Source organism: Taurulus bubalis, assembly GCF_910589615.1.
Source record: "Taurulus bubalis genome assembly, chromosome: 10".
NCBI lineage: Eukaryota > Metazoa > Chordata > Actinopteri > Perciformes > Cottidae > Taurulus > Taurulus bubalis.
This window is the reverse complement of record NC_136598.1, coordinates 7,433,014-7,456,331: the sequence shown is the minus strand read 5'-3', so window position 1 is coordinate 7,456,331 and position 23,318 is coordinate 7,433,014. Positions and strand designations below refer to the sequence as shown.

The following is a 23,318-nucleotide window of genomic DNA, read 5'->3' as shown; positions in this document are numbered from 1 at the left end:
AAGAGGAAGACATGACGGATTGATTTATGAAACGATGACCTTCCTCCATGTTTTTCTTCTTTTGTTTGGACAACCAATCCTCAGTGAATTTGATTGACAGCGAGCTGCAGTATTCCCACTATCTCCAGCATCACAGTAGATTGTTCTCTTTGCATAATTCTCCCTCCTCCGCTCTCTGGCCCTGCTCGTCGTATAAATAATGTGGATGGAGCAAATCTCAGCAAAGCCCGGTGCTGTGGTTCATCAGCACTTTGGAGAGGACATGGGATTATTTTGTTGCTTTATCTTCTTCATCTCTCTGTTGACTGTCTTATGCAGTGGTCAGTAGGTTGCCGTAGCAACAGACTTTGTACCTATGTCAGCTGATGATGTACATGTTATCTATCTCCATGAATTAATGCATCAATTGTGCATCCCGCTGGAACTAAATAATCATTGAAGTTTCTCTTTTCAGATCTAGCATTAATTAATTAAGATAAACCCTGTTCACAAATCAAACACACACTATATTGAATTTTATTTTTTCAAATATGTGTGCTGTTAGTGCTAAGTTGGCTGCAATTTATAATCAATTAACCTAAAGATCCTTTTCTAGATGAATCAATTAGTTATTTGGTTGGTTAATAAAATGAAATAGGGAAAAATGTTGATGTCCTTAAACACTCTGACCAACAGTTTAAACATATTTACTCAATGTACTGTCACATGAGACAAAAAAGCAGCAAATCCTCTCTGAATATAGGGAATGTAATATTTCTGACTTGATTAATTATCAAAGTAGTTGCTGATTACTTTTTGTTGTGTATAACACAGGTTTGTACAAGACAAACTACCATATCACTGATGTAGGACGTGTGTAGTAGTGCATCTCTGACCACCTCCTGGTTTGGTTTAATGGTCACACTTGTTTCCCGGAGTCTGGCACGCTGTATTGGTTGGCGATGGTGTGTTGGAAGGTGGACCATTTCAGAGTCAAAGTGCAGAGTAATTGGCGACAGGGAGAAACTGTGCTAGGGAGCAGGGAGGAGGGTGTTGTTTTAGGCTTTTTATCCTTTTTTCTCTTGTTGGTTTTTGGAAAGAGAAGCAGACCATGCTGAGGTGGCAAAGCTGGGATCGATAGGAGGAGAGGATGGAGAGAAAGGTGACGATGAAACACTGGAGCTCGAAACTTTCTGAAGATGAGGATTAACATGTCAAAAACGAGTATTTTTACTTGTTCTGGATATCTTCTTTATATTGGCCTTTTGCTAGGTTACATTTGAAGTCGGTTTCCAACCTGGCTGACAAAAATGTATCTGGAAATGTTATTTAGAGGCACAGGGAAGCCTAATTATTTAATTATTCAGTAATTATTTAGATTTTTGCTAATTCTGGAAACATCCATAATCTTGTGTAGCACAAACATTTCTAGTTTGGCTTCTATCTTGTTAAATAATACACCATGACAACTGATTTAAAGGATGAGGGACAGCAATCTGTCTTTAGATAACGAAGCTGCCAGCAAAATGTCTTTGTATTGTCAGTCATGCAGATGTGTTTAAAGTCATCTCGTTCCACTTGTGTGTTTGGCTGTGAATGAGAAGAATCCCAATCCGTGTTGGCAGTCTCTTTGCAGGGGATCAGGTGGTCGTTTTCTTCCTGCAGGTTGAGTTCCAGTTTAAAGCAGTTGACCCGTGTGTCTTACGTTAACCAGACTGGAGCAGAAACTGAAAGAAAACGACCTGCCGGCCACACTGGGGCACAAGTTGTGGATGACGCACGACAAGTGCAACAGTCTGTGTAGTATAGCGCCCGTAGCTGTGAGCTCTCTGCTGATAACTAAAGTATTTACACGGGAGGGTGTTCTCATCTTATACACTGCAGCCAGAAATGTCACGTTACGGTTCATATAAGATCTTTTTTCTTCATGCGCTCATGAATGGAATATCATCTTTTTTTGCTAAAAGAAATGTAGTTAGATTAACAAAATGTGGTGCTTAAATGAGGTGTTTTAACAGAAGACGTTGGTGTGATCATATTTTATATGATTACTTTCCATTCGGTGCCAAAGCACGAAAGCCAGAGAGATAGGAGATGTAATCTCTGTGTGAGGGCTGTGGATGGATGAACATGAGATGAGGTGCGTGCATGCCTCCAGGGGGTCTGCGCTCACATGGCAGAGGGAGGCACGTAGAGGGAAACATTATTCATCCGGCCATGGAGTTACGGGAACCGTTTGATGTACTTGTGAAGTGAAGACTGTGGATCAGTCGGTCACAGGAGCATGTTGTCTGATTTTTAAGTTTTATCTTTCTGTTTTTTTTTTTTTTTTAGTTTCAAGACTTCAGAATAACATTTACTAGTAACAACTGTGTCGGCACAATGCTACCTAAAAATAAAGAAAGCACTCTGCAGTCTTTGCAAACAGCAATGACGTAACTCGTCTCTGTGACGTGATTGTATGTCTGTCATCGAGTGAAGTAGAAAAATGTTGAATTTAGACTGAAAGGGAAATATGCTTGTGTGTTACAGGAGCTGTTTGGCGGCCTACACTACTATGACTCTGAGCTGCTGAAGGTTTTGCTGAAAAAATAAATAATAATTGGCATCCTTCTTGAAGCCTATTCGATTCCTTGATGGGTTCCCACAGCCAAGGTTTCTTCCACCACCACCACCACCATCGTAGCTCCATGGTGCCCGCCATGGTGCCGCGGCTGCTTCCCGAGAACAGCAGCCTGCTGGGGGGCATTGCACAAATCACCCCCAACCTCTTCCTCAGCAGAGGGAACGTAGCATCCAACCGCAGCCTGCTGCTGTCTAAAGGCATCACTTGCGTGGTCAACGCTACCATTGAGCTCCCCAACTTCAATTGGCCTCACATGGAGTATGTAAAGGTCCCTCTGGCGGATATGCCCCACTCCCCCCTCTCCTTGTACTTCGACAGCGTGGCGGATAAGATCCACAGTGTGGGGCGAAAGCGAGGCGCGGTGCTGGTGCACTGTGCGGCGGGGGTGAGCCGCTCGGCCTCTCTGTGCCTGGCGTACCTCATGAAATATCACCACGTGTCTCTGGCCGAGGCCCACGCCTGGGTCAAGGCCCGCCGCCCTATCATCAGGCCCAACGGCGGCTTCTGGCGCCAGCTCATCGAGTACGAGAGGAAGCTGTTTGGTCGAAACTCTGTTAAGATGGTGCAGACGCCGTACGGGGTCATACCTGATGTCTATGAGAGGGACCGCAGGAGCCTGGCTCCATTCTGGGGCCTTTAGGAACCACATCTAGGAGACCAAGGAGGAAGTGAAGATGAGCACTTTCGCCCTCCTTGACTGCAGCTTAATGCATGTTCAGGACAGGCGAAGTGAGATGCATGTGAGTGTAATCTGTGTGAGGCTTGTGTAATGAGTACTGGTGCGTTTGAACAAAGGGAGACCAAACACTGGTGGTTGATGCTTTTTGTCCAACCAGTTGGCTCTATGTAATCTTTGTGCGGGAGCAAAGCGACTTCAACCCAGGATCCTTCAGACCAACGGATCAATCAGGGCTACAATGAGATAAATGGAGATAAACGGCACCAACTTCCACACTCTGATCTTGTTTTGGTGTCTATATTCCAGTTCCATTGGAGGATGAGCATCCGGTGAAGGTGTTGCATCGCTGACAGTGATGTGACTGAAGTCCTTTTCCTGTGGTGTCATGTGGTGGTATTGTGTCAGTTCTGCAGTAATATTTAGTGTGAAGGGAAGCAGCAAGCTCCCAATTTATGGTAGCATATAAGATAAGTGTACAGCAAAAAACATATATGCAGAAACATTATTTTATTGGAATGTGCGGATAGTGGGGAACAAATGGCACACTTTAACTCAACATTTAAAGATGTTGTTATATCTACCTTCTTTAAGTTGAAAATCTAGAAGAAGTAAGCTAAAAGTCAAGATTTCGGGAAAGCTCCTGTGTACCACAGGGTTGACTGTTTCATCCCGTGACCACACTATGTTATTGTAGTGCTATTTGATGCTGTACAAACAAGGGAATTGGTAGCTCTAAGATAGATGCTTGGAAACATATTTGATATCCTACTTGTTTGCCTTTTGTCCATAGGTTGCAACAACTCATAGCAGTACAGAAAAGACATTTTATTTCTCTTTGTAAATCAGCCGAGAAGAGCTGGTGCTGCTGGTTTGCTGCACATCCTGTCCCCACGCTTGTTAAGTTGTTGTAAAGGTGAGACAAAAAAAAAATACTGCAGTAAATCACAATGCACACCAAGATATTGCCACCAATGTTATCACAGAAAAATTATGTTTGGCTTGTTGAAATGTTTTCTTCATATTTTAGTGGAATATTTCCCTCCTCAAGGCACTCCGTTGAGTTTTCTTGTAAACAAACCAAAGTTATGTTTGTTTACGCAGCAAAACACACTGTGTGTATCCTTAGCGTCTAACAAATGAAAATGCTGAATGCATTTCCTCCCTCCCTTTCACATTGACAGAGCCGAGTTTTTACGTATTTTTACTTTCATAACATTTCCGTAAGCAGTGTAACTGGAGCTGCGACGTTGGAAGGAACCAGCAGAAGACACAATAAATAAAGAGATGGCGTCGGCTCAGGTGCTCGGCCACCTTTGAAATAATGTACTACAACTGATCAAACACTTCACAGGTTACATTTCGTTGATTCATTAAGATATTAGAAAATGGTAAAAATGCCAATCAAACACAAACCAGCAGCATATGACAGGCATCGAAACACCTACAGCCATTGTTGTTGATGTAAACCTGCACAACAGTAGCACCTTTTCTTTTCAGTAGCACATTTTAAAAGTTGAAACCAGAGATACATTATTTAAAAAATTGTTCACAATAATCAATATACATATTTTCCTTCTATTGACTAATCTCAACTCACTGTTTCAGCACTAGATGTATCCGATGACTGTGTGTGATGTATCAGAGGACAAACTGTGATGCCATCGTTATTGTGGGCAGTGAATGTATCGCGTTAGCTTTGTATTGTGTGTTACCTTCTTGTCTCTCACCGCTACACTACTGCAGTGTACATCACTGCTCTGTGTGCTCATCTGTAACAGAACACACCCTCATGTTGTTGGATGTTACAGTTGACATTTCCAACCCACAGGGATCCGTGCAACAATGTTTTTTCAACAATGCCATACTAGATTAAATGTGATATTACAATAATATAAAAAAAGAAAAGAATACAAGGTCTGGGGTCAATAGTTGTTAGTGGGAGGATGATGTTCTGTAATATGACTTCTAATCATTTCATGCCCCGAGACAGTCATATTAAAATAATTATAAGAAAAAATATCTCATGTCACTGTTTTTGTTCAATGTGTTTAAATTTAACAAAAAAAAACCGGCTCCAATGCAAACAATTTTGAGTATTTACTGGAATAACGACCAACATGTTTTTTTTATAATTACAACAGCATTTCTGAGATGTTTTCGCCTGAACAGATTGCAGCGCTTCCTCTCCAAACGCCTCTTGATCTTGGTTATGCATGTCCGTTTTCCCCCCAAGAGACATCTTCAGACGTCAAAGAAACCTTCTATCATTCATTTCATTTTTCTGTGGCTACAGAGCAGCAGGCAGATTATTGATGACCATTTGTCTTGTGCCCACACTTTCTGAGGGACCTCCAGAGTGGTCTCCACAATAAATGCCGTTACCCAGCGAGGCATCTGATGACGGGCCAACCACGATGGAGATGCACAAGGGATGTGCCCAAATTACACACTATTTTCTCACGGCAAAAATAAATCATCTTCTCCTCCTGGCCCCCTCGCCCCCCGTGAGGGTGCATGAGTACACGTATGGCGTTTCCAGGGCATAGTCAAGCTCTAAAAGTAAACATCCTTCTGCAGCAGAGCCATTCGCATCACCCTGAGCCTCCGGCGGGGCAGACCACGCAGAACGAACAACGGTGATAACGTTTTTAAAGATGACATTTAAGACAACAACTCAACAAGATGCATCAGAGACAGGTACGCTGCAACAAACTGCTGTGTGTTACTATTATCTACAACATGTAATCATGTCACTTAATGTTTAGTTTATACAATTCCAGAAATAAGTGGAAGGGCCAATGTTTTTTGTCTAACCAACATGCACATAATGAAATAAAGCAGAACATTGATATATTTCAATCCTCACATGTGAGACACTGGAACCACTGTGTCACATGTTGCCAAATACTGTGGAAATTATCCCAAATATAATGAAGGGATGGAGCATTTTTTCCTCCTGTGATAGTATTCTGAAGTGTGGAGGGGACTGTGAAACGGCATTAAGAAAAACAAAATGTACAAGAAATATAGCTCAACAATTAGATTAATAAATTAAATTAATAATTTCAGCACTATTCCAGTTTTGCACATTTCCAGTTTTATTTCAACCATTCAAAGCAAATATGAACATCTGCTGTGGCTGCAATGGCTTACAGAATCACGACTTCTCTGAGCTTCAAATTATACAGCCTTTAATAATTCACTATAATCACCATGAGCTACAGCACTGCTCCCATACCAATAGGTAAAAAAAACCCTGCATTTCCATTTTAACAAGACCATAAGCACAAAGCCAGTTATTAACCATGCTGCTTTCACTGCTGCTTCAATTTCAGGCTGGCTGCCCTCGTTTCAGTTATAATTTGACAACCTGATTTAGCCACACAGTGTCATATGCTGTTGGATGTACTTCAAAGTATGCATTTCTTAGTTCCAAAAAATAGCCACATGAAGAATGCAGAATTGTTGGTTGCCAACAGTTCTTGTAAACCTCAATAAATGTCCCAGAGTACAGTTCTTCATGTCTAGATCGTGAACAATATAGAATTGAAGCAGTGATGTAAAGAATACATAACAGAAATGAGCATAGAGTGTGAGAGAGAGAGAGAGAGTAAAAAAAACTCAGTCGAAATGAGGAACATCTGAAACGCAGTGGGAGACGTAGCCTGTTACAATTTTGTCAGTAGGGAAACAAGTCATTCTTCCTCAGTGTGCAGCTGAATGAGTGTGTCGTCTCTGTGCTGAAACAATGACTCATCCGTCCAGCGCCTGTAAAGCCTCAACTGGATGAAATGATCGATGGAGTGGGCACCGAGACAAAAGACTCTCGGCCACATACAGTGAAAATGGCTAAAACAAAATTTCAGGTCCATTAATGATGACATTTAGCCTTTCGGTACTTACTTTGAACTACTGGTGGAAAGAGAGAACTAGTATTAAAGTGTAATTTTCTTATTGTCAGTAAATCCCACGAAAAGATCAAAACCAACAGTAAGGTGATCCCACAGGTGAGTGTCCTACAATATATCTTATTATTCCTCTGTAGATTGTCGACCTTCATTGTTGTCCAAAACTATTAAAACACATCAATGAGCCAAGAAGTACATGGACATTGCGCTTTTTTATTTTGAATCAATCCCACATACACCGTACTGCTGCTGTAAATAACACAACTACACTACTGGCTCCTGTTTGAAGAAGATTAAAAAGCACAATGTTATAAACTATATATGTGTGACCCCTTCTGAAAGATGTATGTTGAGTGGGATCCAATGGGTTTGGACAAGGTAGGGAAGTCACAAAGCATTCAGAGAAGTACTTACACGTAGATGGTTTGGGTTATTTTGTAGCATTTGTGATGATTATAAATAATTAATGAGAAAAATATAAAATACACAATTTGCAGTCGCCCCAAGAGTTGAATTGTAGGGCTGTTTTAGCGGTGAACAACTCAGTGGTCACCTGGTATCAGTGTAAATGTTGGCTGATAAATAACAAGATATTGCAGTCAAGAAATGTCTCTATGTTTGATGTGATGAGAAACCGGAACAACATTACGTAGTTTGTCCACTAGAGAGCACTGACTAGTTTAATAGTTTACTACTGTAAAATGCATAGCTCACGTAGAATCATTTTCAAATCGAGATTATTTTGTATTAGTTTGATCAATTCATATAGCAATTGTTTATTTATCGTATAGTCTGTACAATGTATAATATGTAAAATAGTGAAAATCCAAATAAGACCGAGGTGAAATTGTTAGTGGCATCTTTTGTCCAACCAACAGTCCAAAATATTATTCTAAGTATATCATTTACGATTCGACAAAGCAGTGAAAATACTCACACAAGTGAGGCTGGAACGAGTGAATGTTTGACATTTGATAACTGATTTTGATTATAAATAAATTGATGCTTGGTCATTTTCTGTTGATTTACTGGGCGATTCTTTTTTATCTTGTATTCATTATTTGTTATGTGTATGTTGGGGGCCGCCAATACATTTTCAAACTCCCAAATATCCCTTTTGGCCTCTAAAATCTAAATTGAATTACTTATCATGAACAGAAGACACCACTACAAATGTATAGTACTTCCTATCACATATAATTATTTTCATCTGTAGGTAAATTAAAAGGTTATTGGAAGAAAGTAAAGCAGGGAGAAACTCTATTCACAAGAGTTAAGGCAATCATGCGCAGAAGCAGCTGTTTTTAAACAATAATGTGATTGACCATGGTCATGAAATACCCCAGAGCAGCAGTCAGCATCACTTCAATCTGGTTTCTCTCTGTGATGGTTTCAGCATTGCAGACAAGAGGCGTGAAGATGACAGGCACAGGTGGTCTGCACTTTGAATTACAGGCTTTATTCAGTAATTGATTTCAGCATTTGTAATTTTCTGTAATTCCGTTGTTCACGGAGAGGAATTCATCTTCTGCAGGAAATAAATTAGGTATCAGCGAGAGATAAAATGGATGAGAGCATACACCTGAACACAAGTGTGGACACGATAATGAGACTGGTTCCACAGAACCGCGAGACATCTCATTTGATTGGTTGAGCTGAACCGCCGGCAATGGCCCGGCAGGCTTGTCGAAGTAGAATTTATTCCATTTTGTCAGGAATTGATGGAAATGAGGGCTCTCTGGTCGGAGAGACAGTAAATTAAAGCAACATTCATGCATTTGGCAGAGGAAGCTTCTCAGGCAAAATAAGATGAAAAGCAATGTGAATTAAATGACTTATTTCAATGCTGTAATACGCTCACACTTCAACAAAAATTCAGGAGAAATTATTTGGAAAACCAACATTAATTAACACAGTACTGCCTCGAGTACCTTATTGCTTTTATAATACGGGTACCTGCGACTTTATAAATAGTAATAGTAAGCTCCCTTTCAGCACAAAATAGTTGTAGCCACCAAACGTTGTGTATCGCATTTCAGCGACAGAGAAAATACGCACGATGCACATACGGGACTATAAAACTGACTGCCTGACCAGGCCGGTTGGAAGCAGGTGGAGGATGACACGCAGCCACCGATGTAAAGAAGTGTTGTGTTGTCGTTCGTTATGCTAGTGTGGGGGATGCTAAGTGAGCTTGTTAGCTGTTCCGTTTGAGCTAACGTTACTGTTAGCGAAGAGCCCCGTTGCAATACTGTGAACACTCAAGCAATACACCTGCAAGTTAAGGAAACCAACCAAGATTATAGCATGTTGAAAATAAACATTACAGTAGGTCATAAAAAGGAAGAAACATATAATTGTATGTCATAAAAATGACAGTATTGTATCTCACCAAAACATTTTCTTAAAATAGTATCATAGAAACAAACCGTATTAAAAGTATATGTATAATGGACTGAATTTGAGTATCTGGGTGACCTTGAAAAAATCAGTTGGTTATTTTCTGTACTGTTATTTGGATTTGCTGCGATTTATTCTTATAGATATGCATTTGAAAATACATGTTGAATTGTTTGGAAGTATCTAATTAAAAAATATCCCTTGTAAAGGAAACTGTCAACCTGGGTTAAAATACTTTTTGATTTAAAAGGGAACGTGAGAAATTACCATATACAAAATAAATATATTCAAATGAATTAGTCATGTCATAAAAGTAAGATCCATAAAATATATCATTAAACAGTCACAGTATAGCTTGTCACATGAACTGTCAAATAATGTGTCATGGTATAATATATCATAACAATAAATCCAAAGAGTTCATTGTATATTTTTGTCTTTAAGTGTCATAAAAAGTCAAGAAAAGTCAGTGTAGTTGGTCATGAAGTCATAAAAAAGCACGCTATAAAAAGTAAAAATATAGTATGTCATAATAAAGCCATTGTATAGTATGTCATAAGAAATATTAAATGTACTATGCAATAAAAAGTATTTACATAGTAATCATAAAAGTTAGTGTAGTATATCATGGCACAGTATCATAAGCAAATAAAGTCATAGTATGTCATTAAACATGTCAAGATAAGTCATAAAACTATTTCAATTACTCTAAATATGGTTGTTCCAAGACTTTTTTTAAAGGGCCTTAATTGTTGCTAAATTAAATAATCATCTTCTATTTTTTTAAGACCCTGCGGACATCCTACAATAAACTAGATTTGAGGACGAGCAAGAACCGATACATTTGGTCAAAAGAACACCAAGAACCCATTTAGCCGAGCATGCCAACACTTGCAGCTTACGTCAGGAGACAAACTTTTGCTCTATTATTTTAGAGTCATATTATTATTATTATTATTATTATTATTATTATTATTATTATCATCATCATCATCCACATAATAAAAACACCATCACCCTCTTAATATCCAGATCATTTTTCTCATCACAGCCTCATGCACCGTTTCTGAGCCGATTGCATCACCGCTGTTAGCAAACAGTTACAGTGGTAAACCTGATGTACGTATGCGAGTATTGCTTAAAGACAGCCTTTGAAAAACACAATAACCTATGACACTTTAAATAAACAGTTTGCCGATTTATTTACATCACATTCACATGACAGTTAGTTATAATTACAATGCTACAGTATGACACTGTAATATACAAAAAGTGCTCCTGCAATTTCAGTTCAGAATCCAGACGTTCAGCTCTAGTTGCACACAACAAAAAAGACACAACAAGACCGTTAACATGATTCCCTTCAGGACCCCAAACCACAACTCATTTCCCCTTAAAATATACATTTTAAATATCCCTGGAGGCGCTGAAATCTCCTCAACCGTGCAAAAACATTCAAAGCTCAACACAATTTAGGAAAATGTTTAAACGCCAGCCTCGGATTGAATGTTAAAGATTTCTTATTAAAACCAAAACAGCCAGAGTTTCATCAAACAGACCTGACCCACAAATGTAATTCAAGTACAATAATAGGTTTATGATTCAACAGCTCTGGGTCAGTGGGACGAAAGTAAGCCATGAATAAAAATCCTCTCAATCAGAAGCAACAAGTGACATAAAAAACTCCAGATTCTAAATTGCACACCTAATAATATAAATAGTTATTGACGAGGAAATATTAATTAATTGTCTTTTTCTGCAGTTGAAAATCAGTGGAAACCATATGTTAAACACATTGCAAACAAATGGATTTAAATATGACCTATACAGCTGACCTGTGCTCAGGTTATTTATGAGGAAGATCAAAAGGGTAACAATAACAACGCCCACGGTAAATATTTATACAAAAGCTTTTAACAAACCACGAGATCTGATTGACGACGGAGTTGTGACAAAAGAGATAAAATACATAAACAGAGGAATCCAGTGACTTTAAACATCCTTCTCTCAGTCCAAGGTGGCAGCCTGTGCGGCGTTGCTCTACCTCTCTGATGGTGATTAGCCGGAGCTCAGACATCAGAGCAGGTCGGGCAGGATGAGACCGGGAGGTTTGGGCTCCACACAGTTAGTCCAGAAATTGGCACAGCTGGCGTGGTACTGGTGGCCCCCGTACAGCAGTTTGAAGTTGTCCGTCTCCGAGTTGAAGGCCTGTCAAAGAGAGACGGTAGACGTTACACACCCGAGTCACAGCGACAATAAAGCCATCTGCGCACACAGGAGGATGGAGACACGTTATTATGCCTCTACGTTGAGTTATTGCTAATACGACTGAACTGAGAGAACCACTAACGCCATTCTGTGTACTTTTCAGTCAGGTTGCATTTCAATAGACATATATGCAATACCAGTTTTAAGGAAGACGTAAGCGGATCGACCTCTAATCCCAAGATTGGTGGTTTGATCCCCGGCTCCTCGAAGTGTCCTTGAGCGAGACACTGAACCCCAAGTTGCTTTACAGATGCCTATTCTCGTAATGCTTTGGGTGGGTTCAACGCTGAGTTTACGTCTCATTACGGTGTACGATTGTATGCAACAATAAAAATAAAGTTTAAGCTTTTTTTTTTAAGTTAGAGTATTTCTGTCATGCGGTGGAATACATCAAATGTGCACCACGTGGCATCAAGAGAGACACAAAGCAAAAGTACAGTGCAAGGAATCTCCTTATACATTCAAGATTCAGTTTAAGTGTGATTTAGATTATTGTCCGTTTCTACAGACATTAAACAACCTAATCTGGCTTTTCAGTGGAAGTGTGGAGGCCAAGATGACAGCGATGAAAGTTTTGATTCAGTCAAATTCGTCAAATATTAGAGCCCTCTTCTCTCTAAACTTGCAAACTTGACCTCATGGTTGACCCAAGAACCTGCATATCATTGCCTTTTACCAACGTTTTGTCCAAAAAGACACCCGGAAAGTAAAATGTCTGAAAATATTCCATACTTGGTTAAAAACAAAATGTAAACGTCTGGGACGTTGTAGGAAGTTTATTCCACATGCCATTGTTTCATGAAGGGCGAGGTTGCAGGACTTGATGCCGTCTCTATCATTGCCCATGCTTCTTACCAGCAGATATGAATTCATTCATTAATTTAGCGCCACACAAACAAATGGTAACAATCTCCACAGCGGCAACAACGTTTTTAGCCGGACCTGTTGCTTCAAAATATGATTTGCTTTTGTGGCTGAAAGCTGAAAAGTTCTTGAACGCATTATTAAAACTGATCGAAATGCAATGTAGCGGTCAAGAAAATGAAAAGCCGCGACCCGATGCCCATTGGAGTGCTGTGTGCGTGTGTGCAATCAGGAGAAGCTAATGTGTGTAATGTGCTGTTTAACAGTTTGCATCCGTGATGAAATACTAGGAGCCGAAGCTGTGAGAGAGGAATGAGTCATGTGCAGTGAATCACAGCCTCCCACACAGAAGGACCGGGGAGACGCATGCAGAAAGCAACAACTGCATACAAATACAGCACCACGGCACAATATCCTCGTCACACACATCTCCACCTGCAGCAAACATGCCCAGGATGAAGGGCTTTCTCAATCAAACTGAATGACACATTTTCACTCTGTTTTTTCTCTCTCTTACAAGCAGTGCAATTTCCTTTCTCAGCTCTTTGGTGCCCTGGCCTACTTGTTTCCACAAACCTGCACTTGCGGCTGCCAAAGCTGGAAAATGTTGTAAAGGAAAGGGTGGTCACACAAAGCTGCACTGTGTCCTCCTTTCACTGCGGAGCCTTTCCCTCTCAAACCTGCATTTTTACACACTTAAGAGAGTGGGCCGATTCAGTATTTCTTAACCAGGCAGATGTGTATTATTTAGCCTTTAGACAGGCAGCCACTTGGAACACAAATGAGTATTCGTGCTTTCAAGCTGGAGCTGGTCAGATACAACTACAACTCTTCTATTGCAGCTGACCTTTGTAGGTGCATGTAAAGGTTAGGGATTCAGACTGAGCCACTACCAGGTTAGATCATATTAAAAACTACCCTGAATCTGGCTTTCTATTCTTCTATAATAGTAAAAAAACAAAACAAGTGAGGCATAATTACCCATAAACTCCTGTCTGTGTCTTTAATCAATGCCTGTAAGCACAAGAGCAGTCAGCGTGTTCATGCAAAGCCCAGAGCAAAGTGTGCACAGCGAGAGCGGCAAGCAAACATTCAGATCAGCTGTTTTACCAGAAGAGAGCTCCTTTTCCCAGATTATTTGTGAGTGAAAACATGAAAGACTCCAAGTTATTATGCTCATGGTAAGCAGATCACTGCAGTTTCTCAGGAGTACTGCGATGGCACTTCACTTGTAAAGCTGCGTATGACACTGTATGTACAAGATTTCAGTTTGTTTTACGTTACATGATCATCAAATGCCATTTTTCTGCTGCTATCAGCAACAAATTGAGCTTCTTAAATCGATTTGTCTTTGATGAATTTACATTAAGTGCTTGTGTTTCAGAACCGCTGCATATCCATCGCTTGTTTGGTTTCCATTTCTATATTTCCTGACATAAATTCCACTTTTACTATATTTTGTGTCCATAATAAAAATGTGCATTTCTTCCGATTATAATGAGAAATTATGTTGTTTGGTAGTTCAAATCATAAACTAAAGTCATTCCAGCTGGGTTTAATTAGCTAATATTACCGTTGCATCCAGACGGTGGAGATTCTTCCCCCCTTGGTCATAAGCAGTTTCTGAATAACCTCCACACAGCACTTTTCAGGCTTGGTGTTACCTAAGGAATTTAGTTAATGGTGTAGGAACTTTGCTAACCCGAGGCACAATACAGCAAGCTGTGACAGAGATGGGCCACCAAAAAACAGATTTACAAATTCAAATTTTGAGGATGGGAACATTTGTGGAAAAAACTGACAAGACTTGGATCCAAACTTCTGTCAGTACTGCTGTCAGACTTCCTCAAGTAAAAGCTACACAGAATAACCAATCCAAATCCTTGAGGCACTTCAGAAACCTGCATTCATATAAATAGCCAGATATGCTAAATTATTCAATTTAAAATCCTTTCCAGTGCTTCTCCCTGTAATAGCTCAAATTAACATTTATCATTTAGGAGATGCGCTGGAGCATCATTAGCTGAAAAGTATCACTTATGATGAAACATAGCTGCTGCTATGATGAGATGAAGCTGCGGCCAGTTGCCCATCCCTCCTCCTGACCCGTAGAAGAACAGGATGCCACCGAAAACTGCCACTTTCACAAAAGTATCCCTCCAACAGCGACATGATGAGAAAAATGGTTTTGGGGTCAATAATTGTATCAACCACATTTTACAGAAGCTCTTGAAAGATTCAAATTCATAGCAAGGATTAAGCAGGAGCCATCAAGCTCTTCAGCGGTCACATTTCTTTGACACCACATCAACATCTCCTCCTTCAGTACCTTGGTGGAAAAACAAATCAGTACCTCTTTACGAAAGGACAATGCAACAATCAGTGCCGTCTGCTGTAGCCAAAGCTGCTCTTTCACTTCATTATACTCTGAGGGGATGCTATTCTTCACTCGGCTTGTATTCCTTCTTACCTGTGTGGCTCTGCCAAAAACAAAAATGCAATTAAAAGATGGGTTATTAATCTAATGCTAGTGACACAGAGACAAAATAAAACTGCGATAATTTCAGCCCTCTTCTACGTGAGAGGTGAGTGTGAGTGTTTGTATGTGCAGGTCTAATTGTCAGTTGTACTCCCTGCTTATGACTAATGTGTAAGCCACATCTGCTCGCTTCCTAGATGCCTCTCAGTCAGCCATATCTTGCCTGGACCATCCATCTGTTTCTGGCTGAATAGCAGAGGGAACGCAAGAAACAATCTGCGCCACCGCCCTGCCCTCTAAACCGCAGGGTCCAAGAATACCATTACTGGCCCACGTCGATGAAAAGCAAAGCCACCGTGGGCAAGGAGGTAGACGTACAGAAATATTGCACACAGCGGCTCATTCAGAGTTAATGACTGAACACTTATCAGAAACACCAGCGGTTGCGAGCTGCAGGTGACAAGATGAGCAGTTGCCTCGTGTGAGATGCGACGGTAGAAAATGAAACCCTTCCAAGACAAAGTGACGACCTTCGTGACCTTGAAGAACCAATCCCAGAGTGCAAGGACCAGCCCTGAGGTGCCAAAGTGACAACTCTCCTCTCTCACTTATTTGAAGAGTGCACATTATTATCCCAAGAATACGTCTTTTTGGTGTTGTCATCCTTCAGTACAAAAGCTGGGGCCGCTCGTTCTCCGAACGCCGATTGTCCAATCACAGCTTAGCAACTGTAAGGAGTCATGTTAGGCCTGTCAAGCATTGGATTTCTTCACATGTTGAAATGGTGCACATGGGTCTCTAGTAAGAGAGGCACCCTACCCTCCATTAAAATAATTTAGGGGGGTGTCTTTTTTTCTAAAACGCAAAAGTGTAAGGAGTGTATTAAACATTGTGTTTTTCTCCCTACCTAGAGTGGGGTAAGTAACCTAGAGGTAATCTAGAAGTCAAGGATCTTATAAATAACTGACTACAGGTTAAATTAAAACAATAGCATATCATCGCTGTCAGTGATTAGGCTAATGTTAGCTCTTTCCTGCTGTTTATTACATTTAGGGAAATTTACACTCAAGCAACTCCAGTTACCAGAGACAGTGTTCCAAACTGGTTAGTCTTCATCCTAAAAGCCTTTTCTCTCTTGTAAAGTTAAAAGTACACAGTACAAACAAGCTAAGCTAATAGTAGAACAAACTCCCAAGAACTAAAATCTCTAGAGAGAGATATATATATATATATAAATAAATAAATAAGAAGACCGTTTTTACATGAATGATCTGCTGATGAGAGCATTGAGTCTTTGCCCGGGACTTTCACAATTAGATTCAGTCTTAGGAGCCATAAAAAATAGCTGATCTGCCAGCGACCGCTCGCATCATCGGTCATTGGTTTGAAATGAGGAGCTGCTTTCGTCTACACTTAACAATCTGAAGTCAAAGCGTCATTACGAACTACATATGTGCAAATGTGAGAAACAGAAGGTTTGACAGGCATTAAGTTTAAAAGAGAGATTTTGGCTGATGTCTAGTCTGTTACTGTGAGTGTCTATACAGACAACTGTTTGCTTGTATGAGAGGAGCAGCGGAGAGAAGTGAGTTATGTCACTTTGGCCCCCCGCCGGGCTCGTTGGTAAGAGGAGAATAGGCCCCCAAGGCCCCCAGTGGGAGAGAGTGGAATGAGATTTAGTTGACAGTTGAATGTCTCATACTCGTTTAAACAGACGTCCCAATGTGCTTTCTTCTTTGTTCTGTAAAACGTTTCAAAGTCAAAGAAATGTCAGTTGTTTTCCAGTGTGAGTGAGCACAACAATATTTATGTAAAGAATATATTCACTAACGGTTATTCTGTGTGCGTGTGTGTGTACAAACCTTGCTGCGTGCGTCGACGTTGAGTAGACACACACCGCAGGCCAACTCCTTGGCATTCTTAATGCCGTGCCTCAAAATACAGGAGGCGAAATCGAGGGAGCTTTCATCAGGCTACATACAGAAAAAACAACAACACACAAACAAATTTTACTTCCTGCCGAAGGGCAAAATGTCATTATGTCATTGGGAGCCTTATGACAGTGCTCTATGATTATGTGTATTTGTGCACTTGAAGAGTTTCAACATGTCTGGGTGGTAACAGAAGGCAGTAAAAGCATCGTCGGCATCTGTGTGCGTGTCTTGTTGCTTTACTTTGTATCGGTCCTGTGCTCTGGACTATTACTGTGCATTATTGTCTTACAGCAAGCTTGGCCAGCGACATGAAGCCCATGAGGTTGTTCCACACGCGGCTGATGTCCTTCAGCAGCTGCTGCAGCTTCTCGGAGCACACGGCCGTCGCCTTGATGCCCAGCTCCACGCGCCTGGTGACACGATACACTTCCACCACGCCTGTCAGAGAAAATACACAAGCGCACAAATCACAAAAACCTGTTTTGTTGCCCGTTTTTGTAAAATTTTCAGGGGAGGCACACTGTGTTCAGTCCCTCGCTGTGATATGTCTGCCACTCGCAGCTCATTAAAAAGCAGAGAAGCACAATGAGGGAACAAACCAGGCAGACATAAGCCATCACACCAGAGCTTGTTTTAATCTTGTCCTCTCTGTTCTTCAGAGAGTGCAAGGCCACACACACACACACACACACACACACACACACACTATATAGCTGGTCTTGGCTTGCTTGTTGGTGTGTGTGTGTGCGTGACTTGTGATTCCTCACCCAGCAGGTACTCCATGCCCTGAGCCGACTGGATGACCTCGGTGCAGACAGAGGAGCTGCTGATGCTGTTTAGGATGTTGTTGGCTTTGATGATGACCTTAATGTGGGAAGACAAAATAATAATATAATAATAATAATTTTATTTCTAAAGCACATTTCACAGACAAAGAGATCACAAAGTGCTGTACAGTTAAAAAACACACTAAAAGATGGAGTAAAAAACACAATAAAACAAATAGTGAAAATAAATGAATAAAAACGGATAAAAAGCAGGTCATATCAGGTATTTTAACAAACGCCAGCGTGAACAGGTAAGTCTTGACTTGTTTTTTAAAAGACATCACTGAAACAGCAAACCGTATTTGTCCAGGCAGAGCGTTCCAAAGTTTAGGAGCTATTGCCAGCATTGTGATACTGTATACATATATACATTTTCATCACAATTATATCCTCTGCCAAGATTTTTTTGCCTTTTGAGATGTCCTTCTGAAAAAATAACCGCAATTTCTGATTTGACACGCTAGTTTTGGACCAAGACACACTTTTTCTAGGATCGACACCATCACGATTAGTAGTCATTTGTCTTGTTGAAAAAAAACTACACGCCATCTCAATTAGTGCTGGAAATACTTCTTACCAACAAAGCACTTAAATAAATAATGATATTGGGATATACAAATAAAATTGAATTAAAACATCATGAATTAATAAATATTCCAGCGTGCGCTAGTTTGGTTTCCCTGTGACAGTCGCATATTCAAGTGTGCAGATGCATTTTATGTCTATTTTTAAAAGGACACATTCAAATTGGTTTAAATCCAAACCATAAAAGGTGCGTTTTCATATGGGACACAATGATTTGTCCCATATGTCCGCAATAAGAAAAGTGTCCTCGGGTTAAAAAAACATTTCAGCAACTTATGTTTATCTTAATTATTCCATCCATTTGTATATTCATTCTCACAATGAAAAATCGGCATTGGGACAAGGCCAGACGTAGGACACAAATAAATACAAACCTCCAAAGCGCTTTCCAGACACCTTTGCCACTCGTATGCGTACCGCTCGCTCTCCTGCAGCGACAGAGCACAGAATCATCTCAAATGAACACAAAGGCAAAAGAAAACAGAGGAACATGTCTGTATTCTGTAGCCTTTCACAGTCCTGAGTATTATGCTGAGATCTGGTGCTTGATAACAATTAACGCTGGGCACCCCTCACCTCCACCTCCCCAGTCAGGTCCTTGTACTTGTCCCTGATGACGGGCAGGGCGGGCTTCTCGCTCAGGGTGTTGGATCGGTCTCTGAAGGGCTGGTCTGGAGCCGGAGACGGGGGAGAACGCCCAATCTCCTTGTCGCCCAAACTGTGACTGCGTTTGTGGGAGCCTGAGACAAAGAGAGAACCACAAACCTTTTTTGTTTTGTTTTTCTTTACCAGTACAACAATCTATGGTGATGACTCATTTTAAAGTATGCTAGTGCACAGTCATACTTCCATTCTGTTGCTGCTCGTTCCTCCTGGACAAGGACAGCATGAGTAAATACTTAATTTGTGACAATAATTACGTACAAAACAGAGGCACAAATATGCAGGTATGAATTATTCATAGGGACTCACAGGCAAATCCTGGCAGGGTACGACAACAAACATTGGCTATTCCATTGGGGCTGGCAGTTAGTGTGTGTGTGTGTGTGCGTGTGTGTGTATATATATATCCAGACACAGGTAATCTATCCCCCCCTCAAACTTCTCCACCACCCAGAGAGACATGCGTCATCCTCTCCACAACCCAGAAGCTCCCCCAAGATCCGATTACTGTCCCACTGGGTGCAGAGACGAAAGGAAGGGTCTCCTTCTCACACAAATTAAATCCAGCACAGGGAGATACATCTATGGGGCAAATGGGCTTTTATCACAGTGCAGGAAAAGCTGATAAATTATTCCTGGAACATGACAACCGCAAACAGCGGTTCAAGAATTAACAGCCTTTCAGTGGATACGGTTAATTTGTGCTCATGGATTTGTTGGCCTCTGCTAATCCATCTCCCCCGTCACTGCCACTAGAGCGGAGCTGTCATCTCAACACTGCCATCTAATGTCTGACAGCTTTATTGCAGATCTGAGGGGCTGAACATGTGGTGGTGGGCTGGGAGAAGAGGCCCGAGAAGAGTGCTGTTGCGCCATTTTAGGGCCACAGGTTTAGAGTTGGACAACAGAGTCGCAGTCTTAATTAAAAACTTGTAATGTTTGGTCAAAATGTTGATATTTACATCACTGTATAGAACAAAAACTAATTAGTTAGGTATAGTAGATCCACCTAAAATGAATTGAGACCATTCACTTATTGCTGCTTTTCTCTGTTTAGTATCATTGTAAACTGAATAATTTTAGACAAACAGATTTGAAGACATCATCTTTGTTTCTAGTAAACTGTGATTTATGTGTATGTAGTGTATATATACACACATACATAGTGAGCCTTTCTGATTTAAGGCTGCAAGTGATGACTATTTTCATTATCAATTAATCATATATTCTAGAACAAATGTTCTCAGAAACCACAGTAAAGATACATAACGAAAATTAATGATGAAGACGCTGTTACTTCTATTTCTATCACACACAGAAGGTTCAACATGATGATGATGATGATCGTGACTCACCTTGAACAGACAAGTCAAAGGTCGCCAGTTCGTTCTTGATCATCTCCTCACTGGACTTGACATTGGTCTGAGCGCTGGCTTTGAGGAAGTCAGACTTGCCAAACTTAGGCTTGTCGCCCTGGAAGGCACCAAACTCATCAGAGGCCTCACTTTGGTTTCCCTCGGAGCCGTCGCCCTCAGCAGTGGCGGCTGGCGAGTCAGACTTTTCAGAAACCGTGCTTGCAAAGTCCCCAAAGTCATCCTCGTCATTGACACAACCCTGGTCGCCGGGGCCAAAATCAGCGAAGGCTTCAAACTTGTCATCTGTGGACGAGTTGTCCTCAGTGGGAAAGGAGGTTGTGACCTTTGCTACGGAGCCGCTTGTGATGTTTTCTGCGCTGCCAAAGGTCAGCTCCTTCTTCTGTGCTGGCACTAGAGATGGAAGGGAAGCTCCCTCAAAGCCCTGCGGCTTCCTGACCTCACCAGGCAGACATTCCTCACGGTCTGACCAGTCGTAGCTGGACAGGGTGCTGAGGGCCGACGTCCCGAAGGGGTCAAATTTCATGTCGTCTCCTTCTGTAATGACAACACAGACATACCGGTGGTTCCTAGGAATAGCATAGATGCTGTCATGATAGGAGGTAGATTAATGAGCCTGGATGAGGGACTGAGATCAAGGATTATATTTCCTCCTTTAAGTGGTGTCGAGCCCGAAGACAGTTTTTATTTTGCCAGGTTTTGATGTATCATTCTGACATTTCTGCCTTCACCCCAATACTTGTGTTTTAGTGGTGCTCACCAGATTGAGAACTACACTAAAAACAACAGAACCATCTTATTCTAAAAACCAACATCCTGTGGTACCCTGGATAATCCACACCTCACTTAGGACAGTTTTCGTTTGAGCAACTTTCAACCATAGAAATAATCCCTATGAAAACAATGCATTGTCCATAATACTTGTTTTATGTCTGTGGAATCTTTGAAATGTAATTGTTCAATCCTGTAAGCACCACAAATGCATGTCCATTCACCTCTATTGTTCTGGGATGGAGGCGAAAAACTCCCAGATATCTCAAAAACATGCAGATAAAAGCTAAACTACAGTAGTACATCACCACCACTACAGGTTGTTTTGTTATTTTGGAAAACTGACCCTCTGGCATGTTGTGTAGCATCAACTGTGTTGCATAGTCAACAATGAGATGTATTGTAAAAGGAAACAAATATATTGCCCTTAAAAGATGTGAACACTAATTCTGCAATACACGGCAATCACATACACCGTAATTCAGCATATTTACGATGCCGACCTCTTCATAATAATACTTGTGCCTGAATAATTGTTGTTTTTGTAACGGAAACACATCCGCTTATCCACATTTTTTAAAGTTCTGTTGAATAAATTACCTTGCGAATGGTGGACAAAATCTTTTAATGTCTGAACTGAATTATGTTTATGAGGAGAAAATGACTGCTGTCATTTTACTGAAACACAATAAATACTAACACTGCCGTTTTTGTAGCGGACAATTCTCTCTACACGGGCTACCACTCGCTATTTTCATTCTCAAAGAGCTCTAACATTAATCAGAGTTGATCTCTTTATAACATCCGAAATGCAACCTGAAGAAGTTTGTGTCAAGGCGTGGACAACATCAATAAAAGACCGTTCCTGCCATTACATCTGTTGTGTTTCTTACACTGTGTTGTGATCTTTCTTTATCACCAATGCTAACTGACACACCGTGTACATATTTGTCACAACACTTGAGGATTCACGTCTCTCTCTGTTTTTCTGAAACACATAAACACACACGCACATATTGACCTTGTTGAACACTTCCTGTTTTGCATGACATAACCCCTTCAGATACAAAAAGCAATTTGTGAAATTGACAAGGACCTAGTGCTGTAAGCCTCGTGTCATCAGATCACTTTGCGGCTTGTCAAGAAAGGGAAGGAGAAAATAAGACGGTACGCATTTCAGCAATACCAACAGTAATATTTATTACGACAACATGAGTTGAGAGAAAGAGAGAGAGAGATCACAAAGTACTGTGAAAGAGGTCTATCATTACAAGAGGTTTGTCAAACTAACACTTGTAAAATATTAGATTTCAGTCATATAGAATACAAGGGCATGCAGAGTCATGAGAAAAAGGTAGAAAACAAACAGAGAAGGTCAAACAAAGATAATCTGAGGATATAGAAGCAGGAACCAGAATGAGAAGGCACATTCACAGACTAAAATCAGTAATTCTGGGGAGATGACAAATTGCGTTTTACTACTAGGATGTAAAGCAACAGGTGTTTTGGAAAAGATACGAGTACAGAACACTTGCAAAGCCAAGTTGAAAAGATAATTCAAAGAACAAGCTCGAGGCAGGAAGCATTAACCCTTTGAGGACTTGAGGTGACAAATTGGTTGATTTGGAAAGGCTGAAAACAAACTGCATTTTAGGAGCAGTGAGGACTTAAAAGCCACTATTTAAGAGGCTGTCGTTGATACATTTACAAATATGAAATAAGATTTACTTGATTAACAAATTAAGGTCATCACAATGTCTGCATTAACCTCCTAATCTGCATGTAAAAGCGTGAAGTGATTTTGCTCAAGCACTCAAAGGGTTACAGGAAACAAAGAGGGTCATTCTTACACCTGACATCCCAGAAAGGGTTTTAATTACATCCAACCACAGATGCAGAAACAGATTTAAAGAGACAGTATCCTTTTTCTCTTGCTACAGTGATTGTTGTCAAAGCAGGCTA

At 40.7% G+C, this 23,318-nt stretch overlaps 2 protein-coding genes across 2 annotated transcripts in view; one reads left to right on the top strand and one right to left on the bottom strand.

Moving 5' to 3' along the window:
* Positions 1-2,612: 2,612 nt before the first annotated feature.
* Positions 2,613-3,245, top strand: dusp14 (dual specificity phosphatase 14; the record flags this gene model as incomplete). Its single annotated transcript, XM_079225384.1, has 1 exon — positions 2,613-3,245. Exon 1 carries the CDS (start codon positions 2,616-2,618, stop codon positions 3,243-3,245), a length of 630 nt encoding a protein of 209 aa, XP_079081510.1. The 5' UTR covers positions 2,613-2,615.
* Positions 3,246-10,777: 7,532 nt separating this feature from the next.
* Positions 10,778-23,318, bottom strand: part of synrg (synergin, gamma) — a gene marked incomplete at its 5' end in the record, with an annotated part of 34,586 nt that continues 22,045 nt past the window's right edge. Inside the window, 9 exons of the mRNA XM_079225358.1 lie at positions 10,778-11,800; positions 13,706-13,738; positions 16,906-16,944; positions 17,066-17,176; positions 17,427-17,575; positions 17,905-18,001; positions 18,924-18,977; positions 19,126-19,289; positions 20,568-21,122. Of these exons, the coding sequence (XP_079081484.1) occupies positions 11,669-11,800; positions 13,706-13,738; positions 16,906-16,944; positions 17,066-17,176; positions 17,427-17,575; positions 17,905-18,001; positions 18,924-18,977; positions 19,126-19,289; positions 20,568-21,122 (1,334 nt within the window). The 3' untranslated portion in view covers positions 10,778-11,668. The remainder of the gene's footprint in view (positions 11,801-13,705; positions 13,739-16,905; positions 16,945-17,065; positions 17,177-17,426; positions 17,576-17,904; positions 18,002-18,923; positions 18,978-19,125; positions 19,290-20,567; positions 21,123-23,318) is intronic.